Below are 26515 nucleotides of genomic sequence, written 5' to 3' on the forward strand. Positions count from 1 at the left end.
AAATTTAGAAAAAAGTGTTGTCGGTACAGGTGAAGTTTTCCTCTTCTACTCGGAATTTTTCCCAGCATTTTTTTACAAACAATAACTGAAACACACAGATAACTTGTTTTTCTCATGGTTAGACAGCATTATCTGTCAATGTCAGCTTTGGGAACACGTCCCAGTCCTGTGGTACTGTCAGTAGAGCCTCGTGGAAACCCCCAATTTCCTTTGTTCAGAGCTTGCTGCAAGTTTCTCCCTCAGCTCTCTTCCAAGCACGTGTCTACACAGAGAGATGTCCTGGCACAACTGCAGTTGGAGGCAAGTGCTGTTGTGTCTCCCCATACTGTGGGACACAATAGCTTTTAACCTGAAATAATCATTCCCCTGGAGTAAAAAATCCTTTTTTGTGGAATAAAGTGGCTGGTTTAGGAGCTGGGATGGAATAGCTATACTAGCAACCTTATTCCATTTCAGGTGTAGAGATGTTGTTGTTCTGCAGTAGCAAAGCTGGAAACATCTGCCATGTAAACTTGCCTCTGTATCATAATAACTCCACTGAAGTCCTTGGTATCTTTTAATAGGTCTCCTGTAGTTAGATCAGATGTTTTCCCAAATTAAAAGCCAACTGCATTGCTCATGTCTCTATCTGGCTTAGATAAACTTCCAAATAATATTTCTTCTTCTCAAATAGGTGTGGTTGTAAGAAGAGCAGGCTTAAAACAGCCTTCAAACCCACTTCATAGCCCATAGTCTATCACTTGTTTATCTATAAATGGCAATTCTAACACTGTGTGAAAGCATTGTTAAATACTTATTTCTATCATCTAGCACGCCGGCATGCAACAAGGTACAAAGAAATACTACTGCAAAGTTTTGTATTCACTGCAATATGGCACTTTCAATATTTAATATGCAGTACTGATTTTATAAATTGCACTTTGTGGTACTGCCAAGCAAGAAGAAAAGACAGAATTGAACTCTTCTTGCTGTGTGAGAGATGCTAAATCTGTCTAATTTGCAGGAAAAAAACAGACCTTAAAACCTAGATGCATAAATAATAATTTGGATGCGAGTTTGCCTTGAATTTTCTTAGAAGAATCCATTTGCTATTCAGGCACCATATTTGTGGTGACATAACATAATTTTATATATAATATATTTACACAACAGGCATGAGTAGCCACTCTCTATTATTTACTGTCTCACTCAATGGACAAGATAAAACCAGCTTTCAATTCAAAGAACAAAAAGAAAAAAAAAAGAAAAGAAAAAAAGAAACTTGAGTTTGGACTGCTACTAACAATCACTAAATCAGACAAAATCACTGTACAAACATGGGAGTGTAGTTACAAGATCAGTGATCCTCCCATCTTGTTATTCCACCCCAAGGAGTGACTAACGCAAGCTGACCTGCAGGGTGGCCCAGCCCCTTCAAGGCGCGAGGTCTGTCTTCAGTCAAGCGACGGTGACTCCCTCTCCCCTGGGAGCAGGGCCAAAGAGGTGTGCGGTTTCACAGCCACCTCTGCCGTCCCCTCCACACACCCATCTGTTTCCTCGAGGCCTGAGGAGGGGAAGGGACGGCTTTGGGCGTCCAACTGGACTCTTGAGCTTGAGGCGATTTGCTTGAGGCAACCCCAGGCAGTGAAGGGTGAGACACGGACGTGTGCTAGGGGGCTGTTCGGAAGAGACCCTTGAGAGGTACACTGCCTCCATCCACGGTATGAGAGCAGCCAAAATGAGGGACCAGTGGCAGGTGGTGCTGAACATCTGCTGCTCCTCCATGTATCTGAAATCCAGATGGTCCCTCCTGTGTGCCAGAGCCAGGTTTTGGACAGGTTGCCTCCTGGATACTCTGATTTCAAGGAAGCCACGAAGGGCTAGGCTTTCAAAGGCTTTTATCATCTTAAATTATTGAGGGGTCCTCAGGAGGACATAATACAGGCCTAGTTGTGCCATTGCCGTTGTGACAGGCATGACAGGCGTGACAGGCTCAGCCCCGATGGAGTTGGGCACCTCGCTCCGCTGGACTGAATCACTGTGAGAGCTCAGCGACACGGGGGGCTCAGGGCCCTTTGAAACTTTGGGCTCCTCCACTCTGAAAACCCATCTAATCTATCATGCTGGGCATCTGCAAGCCATTAGATGCATTGCCCTAAACCTGTACATGTGCAGTGCTCCCCGCTGCGAAGGACTCCTTCCCAGTCCCAGCCAGAGCCGCAGCACGGCTGGATCATCCTCTTTGCTATGAGCCAGTTCACAAAACCTGAAACTATGTCGTCGTGCTTGTAAAAGTCTAATATTCGTGAATCTTACTGCTCTCTTTATTTAACTCTCTAGAAGTAATGAATTCCAGGGATTAATTTTTAATCCCTTTTAATTTTCTGTTTATTAACTTTTTCCCCTTCTCTTTATTTTTAGAGTAAATTGGAGCTGTTGTTCAGTTTTCAAACTGATTCACTTAAGATTCAGGGGAGGGGGAAAATAGATCTATGCCTGTAATTTTGGTATTAAATATTGTTTCAAATGAAATAAATGAGATTAGTTATGTATGAGGTATATAAAAAAAAATTATAAAAAATATCCTTCTTTCCTTGACACAGTGCCATGGGCTGTGTCCCTACTTTGGGACGCAGGGTGGCTTTTAGCTCCTGGAATTGGATACCTCCCATGGCAGCCCCTTAGGGTTTTCTCCAGATAGCCTCTCCTGGATGGCTGCATTTTAAAAGCAGCAACTACATGCATTTGACAAACCAACAGAAATACTGAGTGGTGCACAAGCTGTAAAGAAATTTGTTTTGGCCTGAGACTATGGCATCTTCCCCCACCCCACCCCCGGACAAAAATTACTTAGCTTGGCAAAGCAGATAAACACACACACACAGAGTTGTGATTAAAATTTTAACTTTGGGTGAAGCCTTTAACAACCCCGGCTGAGTAGTTTATTTAAAAAAAAATGAGTTATAGTTATAAACCCTACTTTTCAGGCCACTGGAATGACAATTGATTCTTGCTTACTTGTGTATTCAGAGTTTGACTCTAAGAAAAAAAAAAAAAAAGAAAATAAGCGCTCAAATGCATGAGAAATTACTTCCTCTGGCAGAATGCCAGCATTGTCCATCTCTAAAGCATTTTCCAAATGACTTATATATAATTCTTGCAACATCCTGATGAGGTAGGCATTATTTTCCCACTTTACAGATAGCAGAACTGGGCAGAGAGTCAGTCAGGAAGCCACCCTGGGCATCCAGGCAGGGAAGGTCAGGACAGAAAAAAGCACTCTTCCCTCCTTTGCAGTTGCTCCTTTTGCCAGAAGGGGTGGCAGTCACCTTGGGGCTACTGCTCCTCTCCTGCACATGAGAAAAGGTAGAAGGGTATGAAAAGCCTGACCCCCACCTCCCCAGCGCAGGGGCCATCGCTGAACTGATGTGCAGGTGGAGGCCGGCCAAAGAAGTACACAGCACAGTTATGATCTGCTCCTTCCTCCAAGTCACGATCTAATCTGGAGCTGGATTAGATGACTTTCCCCATATCAAAAGGCAAGTCTGGGTTAGAACTGGGAAACCTCTAAGAATTAGATATTGGGGCTACTGACCGCACACACATGCACGCACACACATCTCTCCAGCAATGCTAGGTCAGAAGAATATATACATAGCAGTCAATGAACTATATATATGTGTGTGTTAGTATGAATCAGTGCATTGGGGGCAATGGCGAGTTCTAGAAAAACACTTAGATTTAAATGACCATTAGGCCTTTCTACCCTCCTCATGAGTAAAATGCATGTTTGATGGTTTTTCTCAGCTTACTCTACTCGTATAATAAACCTTCATTCCATCACCACTACTTTTGACTATAATACAGAGGGTAAACTAGGGCACCTCAGTACATTGGGATGTGCAATACACAATCGACAGAGCAGTCGTCTGAGCTGAATAGTCTGAATACAAGTAAAAAGAGCAAGTGAGCTTAAACAGTAATATACTCCAATTTACAATATAAGCAGAACAAGTAAAAATATTGCTCCCCATCTGATCCTTTTTTTCCCCTCCACTACTGCCGTGCCTGTAAGATTGGCTTGGTAAACTGGATGCACTAAAATATAAGAATTTTGCCTCTTGGAAGCTCATAAAATGATACTAGAAAAAGTTTTCTGACGGCTGATCCACACAGACTGCAGTCATTAGACAATTTGAACGGGTAGAACAGAGAACCCTTTCACACAGCTGTGAAGAAATAGAAAGAAATAGCCACTTCACATATCTCAATGCTGTTTCTGAAAATGAGGAAGGGAAAAAAAAAGAAAAGAAAAAAAAAAAGGCAACGTATTAAGAGTCTTTGTCACTGTCCATCGTGCCATACATATCTGCCAGCTTTTTAAACCGAGGCCCCCAGTCACTGAGGTAATCGTAGTCCTGATCTCCGTCCGTAGTCACCGACTCCAAGGAGCTGAGGGACTCGGCCACAGAACCATTACCTTCGTACGCGTAGGTTGCTAACGAGTCATATGGGGGTGCCGTTGGATCTGTATCATTTTCCTTTAACCTTTGGTTAATGAAATCTCTGACATCCGTGTTATCTCGCGCTGCTGCAGTCCGCCGTGGCATAAAAAGTGTTTCCGGCACAATGTCTCTGCGCAATTTATTATCGTCTATGGCTTCGGGATTCCTCAGCGTGCCGATATCAAATGCCTGGGTGTCTTCCTCTCCACCACCTTCATCATTATAACTGACAATGTTGTCTCTGATGTCTTCTTTGGAAATAATCAAAGGCTCTTTTTTCCGCTGCCGTCTGAGTGCTGCAAACAGCACCACTGTAACTGGAAACAAAAATAACAGGGGAAGAGAAAGGAAAGGTTAATCCCTAACTCCATTAAAACCCAGACGAAATGTTGCGCCTCTGCTCGAATTCGAAGTTTTAAAAAGATGTTTTGCAAAACTGCAAATGCGCACGTCAGGTTTTCAGACTGTGCTTGCTCTGCCTGTGAGTACCCTGGGAGATGAAATGGCGTGGATATGCACTAGAAGAAAGGAGACGTCAAGCTTGTAAGAAGCCAAGTGGAGTATCTTTTTGTCAGTAGGCACATTTTTACCCAGAGTCATATGGCAATTTTGTTGCCTTTCTCAAGGCAAGACAGAACTAGTTTCATGAGAGTTGGGAAGGGAGAAACACTTTCTCAGAAATGAGTAACATCGGGCGTTATCTACCTTGAAGCCCTGGGACGGGACACAACTTGTGCTATGGACAAGGCTAGTATGTACCGGGCTATGATAATCAGTTAGCAAAACTGCGTTTCAAGAGAAGTAAATCTAACCACCTCTGGAAAAAAGCTTGGAATATGGAGTGGATTTTCAACCAGCACAAAGTCCAAGTTTTATTAACTTCCCTGGCATGTTTTTACCATGTACATCACCTTGAAAAAGTACATGGCTTAAATCTTAGATTGATGAGATATGGTAATCGTATTATTTAATCTGCCAAAGGCATGAGATCTCTAAAACAGATAATTTTATGCCTTTCATTCTAAGGTGTGTGGGTGGGTGTGTGTACACATATATAGATCTCATTTATTTGGAGGGCAGGAACTCTTTCCAAGGCCCTGATCCAAATTTAAATATTTTTATTGAATAGTGATCCCCGGTACTGCTGGAGAAGTAGGGACAGAGGGTGGGAGGAAATATTTCAGGAAGAATTTTTTCACTATGACGGTGGTGAGGCATTGGAACAGGATGCCCAGGGAAGTTGTTGAGGCTCTGTCCCTGGAGATATTCAAGACCGGGTCGGATGGGGCTTTGAGCAACCTGGTCTGGTGGGAGGTGTCCCTGGGGTTGGAACTAAAAGATCTTTAAGGTCCCTTCTGCCTCCCATTCTATGATTCCGTGTTCAACATGTTATTTCCTTTAGAAGCTAATTTCAGACTTCTTAGATGGATTCTACCTTAAGATGGTAAATGACTGAATATTTACAAATGAACAGCAGCAGCAAGGAGCCGGGATGTATTACTACTATCGCTGTTTCTTTCGTAGTCTGAGGTCCACAGTGCCCAATATTTCAGCTTTTCTGTACAAACTATGGAAAAAGACATGTCCTGCTGTCTTTATAGTTCTTTCATACTAAAGCAAAGCAAATCAGAAAATGCCTAAACTCATTGATATGAGATGATAAGGTGGTTCAAAATTATCTTCCATGTCAGCTGGTTTTATAAAATGGTGTGTGAGTCAAAGCACAGTAACCATTAAAGACTTTTTTTTCTGGCAGTCCCTTCCTCATTTGCAACCCTGTTAAGTGAAATGCCAAGGACTAAGGACATCCTCAAAACAAAATTTTAGCTTGTTTTTCTTAGCTTCCTTCAACAGTCAAAAAAGATGAATTTTTTTAATTTTTTTTTTTTTTTAAATAATAGGCGTCCCTGCAGGATTGCTTAGAGCAAGATGCTATCTGTAGGCGTCCTCAAGCATGTTGTGGAAAAGTCCCATACTTTTCTTCTCCATTGACTATAAAGGGATCCCAAGAAGACAGGATAAAGTAGGAAAATGCTCTAATTCCTGCTGTGTCTTTACCATAGCAATACTGTGTGTAAGGGAGAACATCTGTTAATACAAGTTGAAAAGAAATAAGGGAGGGGGTGAAACTGAAAGAATTAGGAGGGCTGGTTCAGATGGTGGAAGCTTCAGGATCCTACCTCAATGGTGAGGATTTATTTATGGTGTCACGTAAGGGTCCTAATCTGAGCGATGCCTCTTTGTGCTGCTGTGCAAAAATGCAGTAAGAGAGAATTCTTCTCTTTAAGACCAAAGAGCTGTGACGCTATGTGGGAGGACTGGGGAAAGATCTTTGTGAGATAACAGAGATAGCTAGAGAAAATTGTGGAGAACTTGAAAAACACAGTGTCAATTTTGAAGGGGCTTCCAGAATAGAGACTGGTAGAACAATCTTAGAAAGTGTAGGAATGATAGTTTTTACATGGAAGGCTTGCTGAAGTATCTCGTTAACAAAAAAGGTGTTACATAGAATATGCAAGGATAAGACTTTTTGATAATCATGTCACATCTCTGATACTTGGGTTTTCTTATTTTGTGCTGAACTTGCAGGCAAAAAAACACATTAGATGTTATATGTTAAAGTACATCACCTTTATTTGCATGTCAGTGTTTAGCAGTATCTGAGGCCTCCTGATGAGACGCTAGACTTACTCAAACTGCAAATAAACCTAGCAATTTACAGGCACTTTTTGTTGCCTCTAAATTTTAAGTTGTGGTTCAGGTCTGCCCAGTGTATTGTTTTTCCCTCAGTAGTGGTTGCATATGCAAACCCTGCAACCAGCCTGAAAATAGAAAATTATATAGCTGAGTTAATTGAAAATCTGCTTATGGTGCATGGTGGCATGAGCAGTAATTGACATAAAGTGCTGCTTAGCACACAGAATCAATTATTTTCGATTGACATAAAACAGGAAATCGTTTAATGTCAGATTGATATTAATGAGCACAGTTGTACTAACGAGTGCAAGACTATCTGCAGCATTAGATTTCTTTTTCTGGTAAGGAACTTGATACAAAGTGAGCTCAGCCCTTAGAGGCAATGATACCATGTTTTGAAAAATGAATTTAATGGCAAATTAAGGGTAGGACTGTTACTGCGGTAATCTTTTCTGAAAATGGGGTAGTGCTTATTTGGGCAAGCTATGACTATATTGTTAGAGTCTGAGAATCACAACATGGTCTTTGACTCATCACTGGAGAGGGAAATTTTGTTAATAGTAAAGATCAGGATCATTCTGCAGTGGTGATGAGCATGTCCAAGGAAGATATGAGTATTATAGAAAGAACTGGAATCACTGAGGAAACATTTTCTCCCCTGCTTGACCCTACTGCTATAAAATTGGTCTGACTCCCTTCTTTCCTGGCCAGGTACAAAAGGTGACTAATAACATTTCCCGGAGAACTGCTTGTGTCATATTTTACAGTTTTCCCCATATGAATAGACTACGGCTAATGGCTGAAGAACTGGTTGTCTCTGCTGTACAAGAGGAGTGGAACCTGAGTGAGAGGAATGTCAGAGATGTTGCAATCTGTCTTTATTTTTATGAAAAATATATATATGTTGACCACGTGGAAGTGCTGTAGCCAGATCTGTACATCCTCCACACTCAGGATCCAACCTCTTTGTATTCACAGGTGCCTGAAAGGGAGGACCCTTAAGCTTTTGAGACTGCTTTAGTAGCCACCCCATTTTAGCATCCTTTTCCAGCAGAACAGAAGCACTGCGACTTTTTTCTCCTCACTTGAGACACGGGAAGTTAATTATTTAAAACAGAATGAGACAGACACCTGCAGAAGGTGGTTAGTCTGGTCCACCTTAGATAGCAATAAAGGGATGGGATGAATGTGTCTCTACAGGTGCCTGTCTCTTTCCATTGACCCGGGGGTGTAGCCCAGCTGTCTCCTCTTGCCTGGATATGGATAATTTTTAGATAACTAAGATTAGATAGGATGTGTTTTATACACCATATCGTAGCAGCCTTCCGAGGAGGAAATACAACAATACAAAGGCAGGATAAGACAAGAATGTCTTTGCTTTGCTCTTGTCCTAGCCTTGGTATAAACACTCGTAGCAATGCAAAATAACCATGAAAGGAACAAAATGCCTCTGAGCTACTTACCGAGTAATATGATGATACAGAGAAGAATGGCAATAAGAGCCCCAGTGCTAAGACCAGTAGGATGAATCAGGGCTTCTGCGTTACAGGACAGCATCTTTCCTCGATGGTCACAAGCACATACTCGAATAGTCACTGTTTCAGTGCTGCTCTGGATAGGGTAGTCATTGTCTGATATTACCACTGGCAAGAAGTAGGTACTCATTTCATGACGGTTATATCTGGTTTTTCGGGTGAAAATCCCTGCTGTGTTGTCTGGAAACACAAAGCACGTATTAAATCTTCATCTGAAGAGTGAAAGCAAGGATGAGATAATAAAGAAAAGTCTTCCTAGAAATTCACCTCTGTTGTCCTGTAGTGTAAAGTTTGAGCTGCTGGCTGCCTCAGGAGCTAAGGAGAATGAAAACTGATGTCCACTGTAAGAGTCATCTTTATCAACAGCACTTAATGTTTGTATCAGCTGAAACAATAAGAACAAAATTATCTTCAAAGTCAGTGGGCCCTACGCTTATGTATGTACTGTAAAGCAATCTTATTGTATTCAGTTTTTTTCTTCGGCTTTAAGGCAGCTGGTGCTGCTAAGCCGAACTTAAGAAAAGTGATCCATGTGCTGCTGTTGATGTTTAGGATCACCATGCTATTGTATCCTATTCCATCAGCCAGTAACATAATGAATTTGAAAGTTGGCATGAAAATCATGTTGAATTCAAGAGCAGGCTTGGGTTGCTGCCACTCCAGACAGCTAGGAAACCTTTGCATGTGACAAGCAATAGAGATGAAAGGTGACTGTATATTTATCTACCCAAATCTCACATCACAGGAATTGTTTGGCTGAATCTTCCAAATTATCTGCTACTTCGAACCATTTAGTAGTAGGAGCGGTGGAGTGCGAATTATCTGGCAGGAAATAGTTATATCACAGACAGAACCTGTAACAGTTACGGACCTGAAACTGGTTTTGAAGGAGAGAGCGGAGGTAGGTGCCTGCATAAAGCAGAAAATCATAGAATGAAAATGAATCAGGGATAACAAGGTGCAGTACACAAAACAACAGTGTAAACTGTACTGTCACATTAGCTGAAAAAATACGAAGTGTAATCAGACACTGTGCAGCCACTGTTTAGTTTAATTTTGCAAAACTGACAGTTTGATGCAATGCAAAGTATACTTCTTGATGAGGTGACGCAAGAGTAGTAGCAAAACTCAATTATTTTGGAATATTTTCTTAGTACAAGTAGACAACACACCTGTTCTGCCTTTGCATTTTCACAGACGAAAGTCTCATAAAACATGGCAAACTCTGGAGCATTGTCATTTACATCCAAAACCTTAATGAACACTGGGACACGGCTGCTTTGTTTTGGGTTGTCTGAAATGATAAAACGAGAAAGAATAGAGATTTTATTTAGCCCAGCTACTGACTCAGTGCAGGAGAAGAAAAGGAGAGACTTAGGGGCTCGTTGCCTTCATTTTTCTCACTCACAACACTCCACTTATATTCTGTTGATTTCTGGGGAATGCGTTATGGGGTGAATGCCACAAAACCATGCTGTATTATCATTACACTGATTCTGTTAAGATTGGGTAGGAGTCCAGGATTTACAAATTCCTTTGAACACTCCAAGTATGATTAAGAATGTATGTGTGACACACATAAAAAAAAAAATATAATGCTGGAATTAAATGAAATCTCTTTATTAACTTAACTGATGTAGTTTAGTGGCAACAAAGTTTCTAGAATATATTCCCTTCCTTAACTCTGAAACAGGAAGACTGAAGATGGAATTGAGTCAGTTTTTTTCCTCTCCACCTTTTATACATAATATTCTGTCCCCTACAAATCTCGTGACACAGTTTCTTAAGCTACCATGATTACCATTATGTCATACAAATAGTAAATGCGTCTGTGATCACAGATATTTTAAAATCTGTTGTGAATTTATTTGGTTGATATTCTAGAGTTAACACTGAAATGTATCAGCTGGAGAACATAAGCACTATATAGAATCTGTAGATCCCCATATGTAAACGTGTTTTTTTCCCTATAAGGACTGTGTAGTGCCAAGAGATAGAATTTGACAAGGATATTGCTGAGCATAAAATACTGGTGAAAATACTGTGTTCTTTCTAGATAAAAGTAAAAACATTTGGAAATGCACCACATTGTATAGACCATTCCTTTTCCTATTGGACTATTGGTGCTGTTGGACCTTTCCTTTTCCTATTGGGAGGAGACGGGCTTTAGTCATGAAGACACACAAAATAAGGAAAAAAAAAGCAACGGGCAGCAACCTTGCCTAGGAGCCATGAATGGTGAAATAGGAAAGATTCTGAGGCAAAAAGTCACATCATAACAACCATCGGCTCCTAAAAGGTACAAGACCTGCCCCCAAACCAATTTGTCACCACCAATCAAAAGGAAACCAAGAGACATTGCCAGAACTTGATCTGTGTCCTTTATGCTCCACACCACACAAAAAATGATCTAGGCCGGGTCACCCAGACATACCCACCTCAGCGCCTGGGAATATGGGGGTGTTGGAATGTGAGAGAGTGAAATCTATGAGGGAATGAGTGTGATTGAAATTAGTTTCATTTAAAATAAATACCTTCTCTCTCCCTTTCATGAGGACTCACACTGAGTTTTGCTACGTTATTTTCCTACCTGTGTTAATATACCTTATTAATGCATTTTAACCTATGATTCAAGTGAAAAAAATAGTGCAATAAAATATAGCAGATCTAAGGCTCTGTATGCTTCTACAAGCATTCATTATAGTAGCTTGTTGAGTTAGGCTTTAATAAAAGTCCTATTACTGTGTTTATCATACTTTTATAAATTTGAAAATGCCTTCTCCAAAATTGGCACTGTATATTTTTATTACAGAGCTCAGTCATTTGGACAAAATATTGTGCTTTAAAGCTCCACAGTCCCATTGAAGTTAATATGATTCCATTAGGCATAAACCACTTTCTAATACGAACCATTGGGCTAAATTCATTCAATGTATAAAATAACAGTTTATGTATAATATAGACTAGGCTGAATTCTATGCTAAAATACATCAATACAAATGTTGAATTTTTATAATGGGCAGAAAGAAAAGGTACTCATTTGAAGTTGCAGGACTGTTGGCAAGACTATTTTATAAGGACGTACCGTTCTAACAAATGTATTCAAATGTATTGGCAAATGTATTTCTTTTCCTCTCAAGGATTACAATTGTTTTCTTTCCTGCTTTTTGAACCATGAACTACATATTTTCATTTTCCTTCTAGGTGCTTAAGATTCTCACAATTTAAAATGATACCGTAATGAATAGAAGCTTCACAAAACCTCTATGTTCTAGGGACAGGAGCCTTTTTTCTCATTTACTGGAAATGTAAGTTGAAATATACGTATGCATCTTGAAGTCTTTCTTTGTCATCTTTCAAATTATTTTCGCAAATTAATTGGTGTAGGCTAATTTGTTTGCATTATCCTTTAGTTACTGTTGGGCCCCATCTCCAAAAAAAAGCTCCACAGACTCAACAAACTGTTTAAATCTATTCATCCCTGTAGGGGTATGTTTTCTGTTGAGCCAGAAACCAGACTCTTAAAGGTTTTTTTTCTGAATACAACCTCAAAGTCCTACCAATGTTTGATGTACCCTTAAGTGTTAAGTAAAGAATATTTAAAAATACTCTGGGAATTCTGTCCAGTAAATCAGCTGTAATTCTGCAGCCGTGAATCAGTAGCCCTGTGTACTGAGTTTTATTGCCAGTTTGCCTTCTAACTATGGCGGATGTACTGACCCAGTCTCTCACCAACTATTTGTTTGAAACATTCACAGCACGATTCTCCAGGCTGCTGAGCAACTGCGGCTCATGCTGGTGAAAGAGAAGAACATGCGAAAATGGAGCTACCTAAACGTACTGATGATTTTAGACAATTAAAGGAAAAACAACTTCTTTATTTTCATTTTTTTTCTACTATAATATGAAATCAAGAACAGTCTTCACTGAAAGGTATTTCTCTTTATGAATTTATGGTTTTTCTTTCTTTTTTATATCAAAGGGGGAACCCATCCATCTGAATGCGTATCCTGCCTGTATCTTGACTGGATATTTCTATTAGATTACTTCAGTGAAATATACCCGGAGTTTGATGTGATGGTATGTCACTGAGAGCAATCCGTGATTAGCTGGAATTTAGTGGAATGGGACTTTAGCTAGCCTTGCTAGAAATTACTGGGTTTAGCTAGGAGCATTAAGCAGTGGTGCTTTCCAGTCTACTCTCTTGAGACTGAAATTAGTGAGGTAGCCTGGATCAGACCAAGGCTTCTTTCAACGGTAGCTGCATTTCAGCCAAGAAGATTGCCTTTGGAAGGCATCTATTCCAGTTATGCCAAATTTGGTCTAGGCTCAGTGAAGCACAGCCTGGGAAGTAGCTTGTTGCAGCCTGGAAGGGTTCAGACTAAAGAGAATTGGTAATTAAGACAGAAGCCTGTGTCAGACACAAAAGGTTTAGCTGAGAGCGTTTGGCCCAGTAGAAGGTCTGTCCTTAGGGGAGGAGGCAAAGAATTAAATGAGTATTTCGTATAAATGCTAAGTTGGTTTTCAGATAGTATACCATTTTCTATACTGTATATTATTTCATCTCTGCTGGGATCAACAAAAGTGCGCCTCCTAAATGTTACTGCTATTCTTTACTCTCCACGTGTTTATTTTTCCCCTCCTCCTGTACCCAGGAGTTCGGTCTGTAGTGTACAATTCGTGACCCTAGATCACTCCTTCAAAACTTAACAGAAACACAGACACCTCACTAACAGGCAGTGGGAAGTCAGTGTTTGGTATGCTGAAACTACATACCTAGCATTAAAAGGTGAAAGCTTTCAAGAGAGGGAGAAAACTATTAAGAAACATCATTCCTGTAAGCTCTAGCCCATTACTCTTTTACATAACCTCATCTGCTTGCCTTAATGGGATGGTTTCACACCAGATTTTAGTTTTAAAAAGACCTTCAGAATAAAGAAAGCTGGAGTCAAATGCTCCTTAGTTATACTCTTCTCACCATTCAGCAGCTGCTTGAGCCATCTACACATATACACGCCATAAGAAAGTAGAATTTATACTGCTTCAGATTATGTTGTAAAAAAAAAGCCATTTAGCCTCCAAGTGGCACAAAGGCTTTCTGATGGTCATAGAAGTGGTGTTTATATTAGATCTATATCTAACATCTCACCATGCTTCACAGTCATAGGCACTGTGACTCTGCAAAAGTGAAAAGAATTGCATTCCTTAATACATGACCATGTCACATGCTTACAGTTAGTATGTTAAAAAAAAGGGGGTTGTTTATTAAGGCCACCTAGCATACACGTCCTTATCTAGAACCATGTCATTTCAGCTCCTAAAATGGTCACAACTGTTCTTATCAGAAGTTTACCTCTTCTGAGTATTCCTAAAATGAGTGACAGACTGATTTGTAACTATGGCTCATAATTTCAAAGGACACTAAAGAAGTTAAAAATGGAAATCCTTAAAATTGTTTAAGATCTGGGCACCTCGCTCAGGCCAGCCACCTTAGCCTTACTTGAAAACATCCAGCCTGTGCTATATTCAGTCTGGATCAGACTGAATTCAGCCATGGAATGCAGTTTGGCTTTGAACCATCTTTCCTCCTGCATACCAATTTCAAAATTCAACAATCATGTTCAGAATTAAAAATGGCTACTACTGATTAGAAAACACAGAAATGCTACCTTTCCTCCCTCCTCAGCTAAGTTACCTCTTCATGAGCTGTGTCCCTAATAAACATAAAACTGCAGACCCCCTCTTGCAGAGTTTCTGCTTCTTTATTAGTATTGGATGGACTATCCATATAACCTGACATCTGTCCAGCCGTGCTTTCCACATGCTCAGCTAGAAGGCTGAATTCATTACATCAGGGACAGCAGTGGTATTTAGGTTTGACTTACTGATCTCTGCTGCTATTACAGTAATGTTGTGCCACAGCAGTGTTTCCCGGTCAAGGAGTTTTGAAGTAAATATCGAACCGTTTCCTGAATTGATGTTGAATACTCTGTCCATATCAGTGTGTCGATCTACAGAGTACCTGCAAATACAGAAACGGGGGTTAGGAGAATGCTTTCCTTTTAATTTCTATGTTCTTAAACCATTTTCTAAGACTAGACATCAAACAGCTAGTAAACAGGGTTGGCTTTTGTTTTCAGCACAGGCTTCAGAGTCTTCACACAAAGAGCTAGTTCTGAGCTACTGGATAATGACACATTGGAGTTTTGATTTAGAAGGTGGAGCACTGTCACTGAATAAATGAATTACTGCAGAATTTACATACCTCTGAGAATCATCAAAGCTTTGTTTTTAGTGGGAAATGTGAAGTCTGTGTCCTGAAAGATATGAAGTTTATTTTAAGGCTGAGTTGGCTTTCCATTATAAAACCCTTTTTTTATGGTTTGATATCTCAGCTGTTCCAAATCATTTCTGATATAAAATTTGACAGCTGGGGTGCATTTCTGCCTTTCACTTCCTGGCGTTTAAAAAGACTGTCCCCCAAAAACGAGTCAGCATGGAACAGAGATTCATTATTCCACGGCACATATTACCTAAAGGTTTGCTGTAATTCATTAAAACTAAGATGCTCAGCCCTGCTTGATGGCATCTAGATGTGAAAATGAATGCTAAGAAGCTCTGGAGGAGCTCAGAGTCTAAATACAGATGCAAATTTTCAATCTGATCTTTTGCTTTTTCTGCTGAACTGAATCCAACTTCAAAAGCAGAACTCTCCAGTTCACGGAAGAGGGTGCTACCACCCTGATCCAAATGCCATGACTTGGTTCCATCTCTCATGAAGAGAAAATTCTTGCACAAATTAATTATGGAGGTTTTGACAGAAATTTCTCTCTGATGTTGCTAAAGCAAGAATGCAACTGCATTATTCTGCTCTTGTTTCAAGCCCGAATGTGTGCTCATGTACCATCCAGGACAGAGCCTTAGGAAGCCCAGTGTGCTCCCTTGGTCTCCTTGCAGGCCACGACGATGGAGACAAGGCAGCTACTACTGTCCCTTGTGTCCAGATGAGGATAAAGATAGGGCTGAGCTGGTACGCAGGCAGATGAAAACTGGGCCGGGAGAATGACTGGCAGAGTTCACTGCCACTACAGAACTAAGGGGAATGCCGAGGCTGAAGAAAAATTTCTGTTCCCTGCTCTGCCCCAGGAGCAGCTGCGTGACGTCCCCTATTCTGTACAGATTTGCCAGTGCCTATGCAGTGTCTCTTGACTTCTGAGAAAGACCTTGCATGGAAGAAAGGAGGGAATAACAGAGTCCAGTTGAAACACGTCATTCTGAAAAAAGTTTAAAATGAAGTAACTTGCTAATTTTCTTGTAACTGCTTTTTTTTTTTTTTTTTAAATTCTTCTTTGCAAGTAAAGAAAAGGGATATAATATCCACAGAAAATTATACTGGTCTTACTCTAAAATGAGAATTTTAGTGTAGGCTACCTTCCTAAACAAGACTATAGCAAGTATTCATTATTTGCACTAAATTGTTTTTCTTTTTTGGCATTAAATTCCTATGGAAACAATCTAATGAGTTTCAAAGGTACTCGCACAAAAAGACAGCTTTTTTTTGGGTAGGATTTGCGCAGGCACATCTTACTAGTTTTTCAGGAGCTCATTTAGTTTTCATTCGTGCTGTCACTTGGGTAACAGTACCACAACTTCAGCTGCATGAAGTCAGCCGTGGTGTCACTAACCTAGTTCCTTTATGCAGCATTTGTAACGTTACCATCGGCTTGAAAAGAATATGTGAGAAGGTGCGTAATAGGCAGCGCTGATTGATGGGACAGCTTCAGCGAGCTGTGTTGTTTTGTCCAAATCTAAATAGCACATGTGAATTTGTTGACTTAGCTGAAACGTTTGATGGAAACAAGTTTATACGAACTGGTCTGACTCTCTTATATTTTGACAAAGTAAGTATTTGATATGGTAAACATTTCATTTTAACTTTCATCCATTTGGGCTTTTATATGGTATTATGTTGGTATTTTGTGAATTCAATTATTTTTCAGATATTCTGTAGCTCATTTCCATATCTTTCAGCTGAAATACTTTGGTATTTCCATTTTGCAGTAAATCTATATTTTGCATTCCTACTTGAAATGAAATATCAGGATTTTTCATAGATTAGCTGTTCCAACCAGCTGTAACAGTATGTTTCAGGCTCTTATTCAGCAAGATATTTAACTAAGCAACTAGCTTGAGGCGTGAGTTGTCCATGCGTTGTTTTTTTTCTTCAATTATGCTTTCACTCACGCTTCATATTATGAATGGACTTAAAATATCTTACTGCCTTAACTCATTTTAATGCCTTGGCATATTGTAATCACTATCTTACTTTGTAAGATTTCCCAAATTAAATCTGTGGTACAGTATCTATAAGAAAGGAAAAAAAATATTTTCTGGACTTTTTTTAAGGTTATCAGAGCTGTAACATTGAGGACTTCTTCAAGATATTTAGAATTTTGAAATATAAGTCCCTGTAAAACTGTATGTATATTCAGTCATTTGTACAGTGGAAAGTTAAACTCCCAAAAAACCCCAAACCAAACAGTCCAACAAACAACCAGAAAACAGCTTCTTAATGATATGTTAATTTTATTTCTTCATATTGAAAAGAAAATACATACAAGGTCAATGCAGTTAAAATATATTCTAATTATACCGTTAACCCTGGTCTAGAAGGATGATTTTAATAAGCTAGACTGTCACTTCTGTTTCTCAGTTTGTATAATCCAGTCTCTTTTGATCACTAGCTGTTAATTACGTTGAATTGGTGGTGATTCTGACTTATGGATCATAGCCTAGTAAGAATTAAGCAGACAACATAAAACTCATTTTTACATTTATTTAATGAAATTACTGGTGTGTATTTGTCAGATTTCAGGACTTCACCCCTTTCAAACCTTGAGGAATTGGCAAGCTAGAGCAGTTAAAAGGTATCTATGCAGATTCCAGTCTCTCCTTGTACTTTAACAGGAAGAAGGGGAGGGTGAAAGAGAGAATCTAACACATGCAAATATGTTGTCAGTAAAATACACAAACAAAATTAAGCCTTACATTTGTTTGCAGATCATTTTCATCTGGGATACTTTAGTAAATCAAATCACAGCAGGGAGACAGTTCCAGTGACTGATGAACTTCATTATGCCTCTGAGGAGTTACTATAGCAAAAAAACTCAACTAGCAATTTAAAAAGATCTGATGTACAATACAGCAGTGCCAGTTGAAGCATTATTTTTTTTTAGTATGCAGTGGTTCATAATATTTCTGTTTAGATCAAGCACAAGAAGAATGCAAAACTTTTTTTTATAACACAGCTGGACAGTAGAGTGTTACTCAGGAGTGTATTAATGTTGCTACATATAGATGCATATTCAAATATAGCCAAACATCTATTGGTGTATATTTGTATTTTCTTAATGCCATGTCACAGCAAAGCTTACTTATAAGGGATGGACTGATGAAATATAGCTCCACCAATGCACAGGTCATGAACGATTATGCACTCTTACAACCAGGGCAGATATCCGCTTCGTATTTTGCTATTGCTTCATTGTCTTCTGATGTTCAGCAGCTTGCTGTCTAATGTAACCACAAGCCAGGAAGATTTGTGGGTCAGGAAGGGATGTATGCGTGAATTTTTCATAATGCATTTTCATAATGATATTGTGAAGGTTTCCTTTAATGGAAGATCAAAGGGGCTTTCATCTAACAGAGTTAGGGCTCGGTTTGTTTAAAAAGAGAAATCTTCACTCGAGTAGAGGAGAAAATGGAAGGTTTTCATTGTAATATCAAGTGTCTAAAGATTTTATTTTTAACCGTCAAGAAAAATTGACAAGCAAGTGACAAGTCATATATATACAGTCTAATTGCATCTTCCCCGAAGCTCAGGGTGAAAATCACATTTAGCATCTCTATTGCATGATGGAAAAAAAAAAAATCCCCCTGTCAAAAAGATGCAGACTCAACCCGTGCCCCTAAATTCTAGGAGATACCCAAGATATTAGCACCATAAAATTACATATTGCAAGCTAACGTCTCTCAAGCTACTGCTCTCTGCTGATTTCCTTTCCCTCTCACAGATTTTCATGTTTCTTCTTGCTGTGTTTATTTCTATTACTCTAACCTCTTCACCATTTTTCTTTTTCTTCTCCTTTCTCCTTGATTGTTGCATGCTATTAGAGTATAAAGGAGACAAGTTTTCTGCTGCACTGCATCAACTTTGACACCTCTGCTAAATTTTGCTCAATAATTATCTGATATATTAATATGCAAAGTACCTATACTGTATTAGAGAACTGCCCTTTGAAAGATAGGTAAGTTTTAGCACACACATTCAATTAATAGAAAAGAGCCAGTAGGCACTACTCAACAATGAACAGCGTAATCCCTATCCACTGTAAATCACTTATAATTAGGAGCTGGTGCTGGTGTGAAATGCAAATGGTTGTAGTTATCACCACAGGGAAGCAGAGGGAAGAAGGGAAGCGCTCCCTTCACTCTCCAGTGCCATTAGATACAAAAAAGCAGGTTCATATGAAGACTGCAAGGGACCTGGGTGTCAATCCAACCAATTTTTCATCTTCATGCTAGCATGCCCACGAAGACATGCTATAGAGGGTGTTCATTCGGTCCCTGGGCTTCACCAAAGTCATCAAAACATTATGTTGCTCTTTAAGTTACTATGCTTGGCTAGTTCAGAACTCCATGTAATTGTTGCATGTCATGATATAAATGAAATCAAACCTCAATTAAAATTACAAAGCTTAGTCTTGAACAGGAATTCACATGCAGAGCATTGCATGTAAACTGAAGACAGAGAGGGCTGCTGCCCAAAACGGTTTAGATTTAGTTTCTTCATCTAGGAAATTATTATGATAATGTTTACCACTCTCACAAGATGAGCTGAGAGTTTAAAACTTATTTATGCCTCATAAACTTTGTAAGAAATCTTGATGAGAGATAGCTGTTTGCAGAATTGCAAAGTATTGATGGATTGGATTTTTATTAAACCTGTATTGTTCTATTTTGACCTTAAAACTACCATTGCATTTCCAAGATGCCCAACCCAGAGACGTGCTGAAAATTGACCTGGATTTAATATTGCTGTATTTTTCATTTCCTCCTCTTACTGCCTTCTCAGTAGCAAAAAACTTTAATTAAATTTATTTAAAAGTTCTTTTATACTCTATACAATATGACTTAAGTATTCCAGTATGTCTTCAAATGTACTGAAAAAACATACCTGTTAATTTACAAAAAATGAAGGCTTAGGTTTAGCTACTCCAATCTTAACATTTCCTCTACTTCCTCTAAGACTAGTTTATTGATTCATGGCAAGTGTAATTTATGAAGTCCATGAGATTGATTCTTATCTTACTAATCTTATACTGCTACAAGTGAGATCAGAGTCTGTGTGTGCACATGATCTGCTTTTAAGGCATTTCTACTTGCAGTTTAGAGAAGGCAAATGTGACCTCTGTTAAGCAGGTCTGGACGGATGGGAGAAGAAAGGGCTGCTGAATCACCCCCCTGTAACATAGCCGAGAGGATGCATCGCATTGCACTGGAAAATGTTAAAGGTGGAAGGAGAACACTAACATCTTCTTAGTGCTCTTTTTGCAGTAAATTCTTCCATGGTAGAAATAACCACAAACACTAGTTACTGAAGACGATAGGATGTAATTCAAGATGCAAGGGCCATGCAAACACAGTCATACATACGTAGATATGCTTAAGTGTGAGATATCATCTACCACCTACAATCCTCCGTATTTAAGCATACCTGAACAATTTCATTATTAAAAGTGTACTGACATGAAATAGCAAAATTAAAGCTGTAAAAAATTTATGCACGAGCTGAAATGGTCTATGCTTACTTGACAGGGTTCTTGGCAGCATCTGGATCCTGAGCAGTTACTGTTCCTATTACACTGTTTATTGGAACATCTTCTTTCACTTCCATTATGTATGCTGGTCTGCTGAACACAGGGGGTTCATCTACATCCTCCACTTGAATTCTGACTGTAGCTGAGTCCTTGAATGGCCCCAGGTAGAGGAATCGAGGGTCCACGTGAGTATTGGTAGCTTCCACTTTCAGAATATACAAGCTTTTATTTTCAAAATCCAATGCCTGGTAAGAGAGAGAAAAAAAAAAAAGTTTGAGAGGTCTGTGGGGATAACTGTGGCTTGCAGCCAGATGAGCCAAATGAACAGTGGGATGTCATGGAGAGGCCTGTGCTAGGTAACGGGAGACTGAACTGCAATTAAAATGCCAGCAGAAAGGAGAAATACAGGGCTATATGCTACTGATGATACAGTATAGGAAAAAAAACCCAACACTTTTGGGGGGAATTCTATGTCTGGAACTCCTAAACATCAATTATTCTTTCCTTCTCAATTAGTCTTAACTCTTCATGCCTTTTATTCTGTCATTTTTGACATTTTGATATTTTCTTGTCTATTCCTTGCCCCTAAGCACCACACAGTAAAGGCGAGAAGATTTTCTAGGAGCTGCTTGTTTAAATATTGGCATTCCATCACTGAAATGAAACACTGTGACATCTGGTGTCTGGACATCCAGGACCACCCATCAAGGAAAACATGATTTTATGATAGGCTATGACTATATCACACTCCGTTAAAAGTATGAAGAAGCAGCATTTAGCGACTCTTTGTTACAGTACTTGGAGAAATGTGGGGAGAGAGTAGTCACCCCGTTTTTCCATTATGTTGTAGAGGATTCACAGCTTCTGTTTGAAACAGACAGAAATGCAAACAGAGTTAGACTGATATAATAATCAGCCCCTAGAAGGCATCTCCTAAAAAACAAGTAAAGACAGGTGTCGTACTGATATCAACAAGCAAGTGCATGTTCAGAAAATCTACACAATGTCTATCCAGTGATGACTGAACTTGAACTGATGGAGGATGATATCTGTAACCTTATCAAGCTTGCCTGATAACCCACTGTAAACAATATTTCTCAAACCTTTTCTGACAGCTAATGTGCAACCTAGTAGATGATGTCCATTGTGATCCAGCTGGGCACTGTGATTTTTTTTTTTCCAAAGCAAAAACATGCTGATGGATTTATTCGTTACATTTTTACAAAATGTGTCAAACGAAGTTTGTCTATGTACTTTAATACATTATAGCTATACAATTCAACACATTCTGATAATGCAGAGTGTTACTGATTATTTCTGTGGTCTTAATACAGTGCCTTCTAGAAAGTGAGCAAATCCTGTAAGCGTCATAGGGAGAAAATCACAGGCGGATGGTGGTGCCTCCTTGAGTTATTCTGTGGATATGTTCAGACTGTAGAATTTTTTCTCAGTCCTATGCCACTCCCTAGGTTATTTACTCTCTGAAGTCCTTCAAAATATGTGCATCGGTTTAGTGAACGAGGGTATAACAGGAAGAACCCCAATTATTGCTTGTGTAAAAGAAACTTTACACAGCTATTTAAAGATTCCTAATACACAGCATTCAAATTAATAATCAACACATGTTACACTAAAAATGGAAAACAAATATCTGTTAGCTAAACTTTTGACTGGTTTTTCAGAGGCTGGGATTAAGCGTGTGAAGATGTGTACCTTTTTGACAGTTATAATTCCTTCCTGTGTGTCCTTGTCTGTGGTAATTCCAAACATGTCATAGCCATCCCCCTCAGTGATGCTGTATTCAATCTCTGCGTTTTCATCCACGTCAGCATCATTAGCTTTTATCCTGCCAACTGGTGAGTCAGGTGGCGTAGACTCAGGAGCTCTGAATTGGTATGTGCCTACACCAGACAGAGAAGAAATTTTGTCAGTCAGTCTCACGGTACTTTGGACACCGTCTCTCAGCACACTGTCCATGCTGGGCATGCACGGATGAGTTAGCGAGTTGCTGTGTCTTCAGGCCTTCCTGGGGCAACAGCCTTCAGCCTTTGCCTTACTTTCATGTGGATAGAAGTAACTTATTTTTCTATTTATTTTCTAGTACGAAGGATGGGCATTTTGTTTTCCTACATACATGCATCTTTAGCAACATGTGTCCCTTTCTACATATATATATGGGTCTCTGTTGGCCATATCAAAATTGTATATGAAAAATGTCTTGAGGCCAAAAGACAAATATTAAGAATTCCCAGAGGCCAAAGCAGCTTAGTAACACTAAAACCAAATACAGCCAAATGCCTATTAATAATGTGCTACTTTGAATTCTCCTCTGCAAAAAATCTACTTGGGGAATGTTGGCATTATGAAGCTGTATCTTTGGCTTTTATATTGAAGACACTTACGTCCAGAGATGTATAATTAACTCATTGGAGGCAAAGTGCTATATTTTCTCTTAAGTTGCTCTAATTTAAATGGAAACGCTTTGCCCACGGCTAAGAACAGACTTTGAACTTAAATGACAAGTTGCTTCCAATAACTTTCCCAATGACTTAACCGCCAAAGCTTGCTGATTTGTCTGATGGTATCTGCAATTATTTTCTCTAACAGCTGCTCTTGACTTTGACACACACTGACACTGTGATACACACACAGGACACACAGAGCAGTGGTTAGACAAGGCAAAAAAGAAGAAAAAGAGAGAGAAAAAGAAGGAAGAAAAGAAAGAGAGAAGGAAGGAAAGAGAGGGAAAGAGAAGTGGATGAAAACTGAATCACTTTGAATCACTTATGGCCATGAGTGGTCATTAATAGAAATTACATTCTAAGAGATCTGGCTCAAGTGATTCCCATAAATATCATACAGATACCTATCAAATTATCTGAGACAGAGGAAGGAAAATAGGCAGAAATATCTGGTATATTTATGTATGTGCTTTTGTTTCTGTATGCAAAGAATATAGGAAAATCTATTGAGGCAAATGCTTCCTGGGTGTTAAGTATTCATTTTAATAGAATTGCTCTTGGGATCATTTTACGTACTTAAATATGTTTCAAAACTTAAATATGTTAGATTAGAACAGATATCTTAAAATGCAGTCAACAACAAGGTCTAATAGAAATAATATTGATCAAGAAACATAGATTATATCAACCAAAGCTGTTTAATGGGCAGAAAAAATAATGTTTCTGTACATTAATTCACCTGTCAGACTTTCTACTGCAACAGGAGTAAAAATATTAAACATATGTTTCCCAGTTACTGCAATTAACCTTAGCATGATCCTATTGTTTGCTTGTGTGTTGTCTTTCTCTTTCTTAAAGGAAGTCTGATACTCAGTAAGTTTATGACAGCAGAAACAATATCTGAGGTGAAAAATTAAAAATAGATGTTTGTCCATTTTACTTTAAAAACATAGAATGCAAATATTCCATACTCTGGGGGAAGCGAGGTGGATTGTCATTTACGTCGGTCAATGTGATGTTCACAGTGGTGGTTCCAGATAATCCACCCATCTGGCCTCCCATGTCCTTAGCCTGGATGACCACTTGGTATTGCTCCCTGTTTTCACGGTCCATGTTTAGCAAAGCAGTTTTAATAATACCTGAAAATATGAAAATTAAAGAGGGTGAATTCACAAGTAAGGTACTGACTTTGATGTAAATTCTTATTAAAAACCCCCACAGCCTAAAGAACAAAACTATCTCTGTGTAATAAGTAAACTTCACCCAACACAAATATTTACTGTTATGAGATGGCACATTAAATTACAGACTTGTCATATCATATCTCAGGCTGCTGCCTATGTGACAGACACAATATTAGTATTATCCCCAGAAAGATGTTCCACCTATTTGTGAGCAGTGTTATTTTACATAACTATTTGCCCCCTTTCAGTTCCATGCTAAAGTCTCTCACTGAACTGGAAAAAGGCTCTTTGTTCATCATAAAGTGCTCCATCTTTTCTCTCCTGTTCTGTCAATATTTTTATTTTGACAGATGTGGTGGGGGAAAAAAATCTAAGTTCAGCAAGACATCATTAAAGAAGCAATACAACAACTTTAAACGGAAGAAAAGAAATTAGTTAAGAAAACTGTGAGCATCCAAGCACACCCAAGTGTATATATTTCTATTTATGCATTGATTGAACTGATTTTACCAGTCACTTCCTTCTTCAAAGGCACAAATATCAGTTATGAGGCCAACTCCTATTGAAATTCAATCATTCAGATTTACCATGAAGCAAAATGTTTGCATTCTCACTTGGTCTCTTTAGGCTAAGAACTGACTCCTTTGTAGGCAAAAGGGGTGAAATTCAAGCACTGAAATCCACAGCAAAATTCACAGCAGCTTCAACAGAGACTTATTTCTCTCTAGGAGTTCTGCAATTGATTTCCATGGCAGGAAGATCAAGCCTGTGGCTTACCTTGCTTCCCCTCTGTGTCCCATACAATCCTCTTGCTAAAAGATTATGGCTGGTGAACTCTCAGCTACATTATCCTTATTATAACTCTAGATAGAAGAGCACATAGTGTACTGCCCAAGTCAGAATGAGTGCATCAGTGCAAAAATCCTTGCTTGTAGTATCAAATACCTTATGCTTGAAGGGAAGCTCTCTTTGATCTTGGTTCTCCCTCTTTTCAGAATTATGTACGTTTTTTCACCTCAGGTTTTTCTTTGAGACATCTAATCTCTCCCTCCTTTTCCCTGCCTGAGTTTCTAAGATTTATTTAAGAAAAAATGCTAAAACCTGATTAATTCTCTGGGATAATCCATTCCTTTCCTGTAAGGATGCTGAGAAGAACTGATTTCTCCAGCTTCCAGCAACCTATCGCAATGGAGTTTCGTGAGATCCTTTGTTTCTTGTTGGAGAAGTCTGTTATAGATCTTGGGAAAGAGACCATCTGTGTAGTCAGATAGTCAATGGTACAGCAGATTCAGTCAGCCACAATTCGTACATTTTACGTGCACAGGTTCCAAAGCTGTCTCTTATTCAGCCTATAAAAAATTCCAGTCACTGTGTATAATTTAAACATCTTCCAAAAACAGAACTCAGAAGTTTTGGATTCTATTTGTGATCTTCTAGTGTAGCGCAACAGCCAATTTTACCTCTTCTATCATTATTCTTAATTAAGATTTCTTTCATAAAATTAGCATTAAAGTGATATGTTGCAGATGTACAGAAATTATAATTACTTTAAGCAAGTTTTGAAGAAGCAGGAGGAGGAAAAAAAACCCACCTGAACAAACCCTCAGTCTTAATTTAGCCATTATGAAGATCTATGACGACTAGGGACTTTTTTCCACACCCACCTGTTTCTTGTTTTCTCCTGAAAGCCAACCTACTTGGTTTAATTTAAGCATCCACGGCATTCTCTGTACCCACTGCTTGTTAAAAATGATTGAAAACTGGTTCACATCCGGTAATAATTGCATTTATTAGATTTTGCGGGTAAGATTAAAATAATGTAGGTGTCATGTTTACAGATGTATCGCTCTATTAAGTTTGTCAGATTTTGCACTAAGATGTAATCTCTTTGAAGTTTTTGTCTAATATGTCCTAGCTTGGCTTAGTATGTCATTTTAAATTGCAGACATTGTCATAGAATGACAGATAAGGTCCCCTGACCTGTCTCAGATTCAACGGAGAAATATGGCTGTCCCTGGAGAATGCTGTAGACAACTTTAGCACTGTTCCCATACGTAGGATCATCGGCATCAGTTGCGGTGACTTGCACAACAAAAGTACCTGCAATGATAAATTAAAGAAAATAAAAATCCACCTGTTTTTTTTTCATGGCCAAGACAGTTTATGATGTAGAAAAAGCATAGTTCAGGTTCAGGTCAAACTTCTGGTAAAAAGTTAGAGATATTCTTACTTTGTAGAAGTTTCTTTGTTCACAAAGGACATAGATACAAACGC

The 26515-nt window shown here is 39.0% G+C and overlaps 1 protein-coding gene across 1 annotated transcript in view; it reads right to left on the reverse strand.

The window, feature by feature from the left end:
* Nucleotides 1–2868: 2868 nt before the first annotated feature.
* LOC141739255 (cadherin-6) overlaps nucleotides 2869–26515 on the reverse strand; it is a 101500-nt gene continuing 77853 nt past the window's right edge. Inside the window, exons 4-12 of the mRNA XM_074576146.1 lie at nucleotides 26222–26341; nucleotides 24029–24196; nucleotides 22309–22496; nucleotides 20587–20840; nucleotides 14602–14738; nucleotides 9889–10010; nucleotides 8984–9101; nucleotides 8645–8896; nucleotides 2869–4801 (exon numbers count right to left, since the gene is read on the reverse strand). Coding sequence (XP_074432247.1) covers nucleotides 4311–4801; nucleotides 8645–8896; nucleotides 8984–9101; nucleotides 9889–10010; nucleotides 14602–14738; nucleotides 20587–20840; nucleotides 22309–22496; nucleotides 24029–24196; nucleotides 26222–26341 — 1850 coding nt within the window. The 3' untranslated portion in view covers nucleotides 2869–4310. The remainder of the gene's footprint in view (nucleotides 4802–8644; nucleotides 8897–8983; nucleotides 9102–9888; nucleotides 10011–14601; nucleotides 14739–20586; nucleotides 20841–22308; nucleotides 22497–24028; nucleotides 24197–26221; nucleotides 26342–26515) is intronic.

The sequence above is a fragment of the Larus michahellis genome, chromosome 2 (assembly GCF_964199755.1).
Source record: "Larus michahellis chromosome 2, bLarMic1.1, whole genome shotgun sequence".
Classification (NCBI taxonomy): domain Eukaryota; kingdom Metazoa; phylum Chordata; class Aves; order Charadriiformes; family Laridae; genus Larus; species Larus michahellis.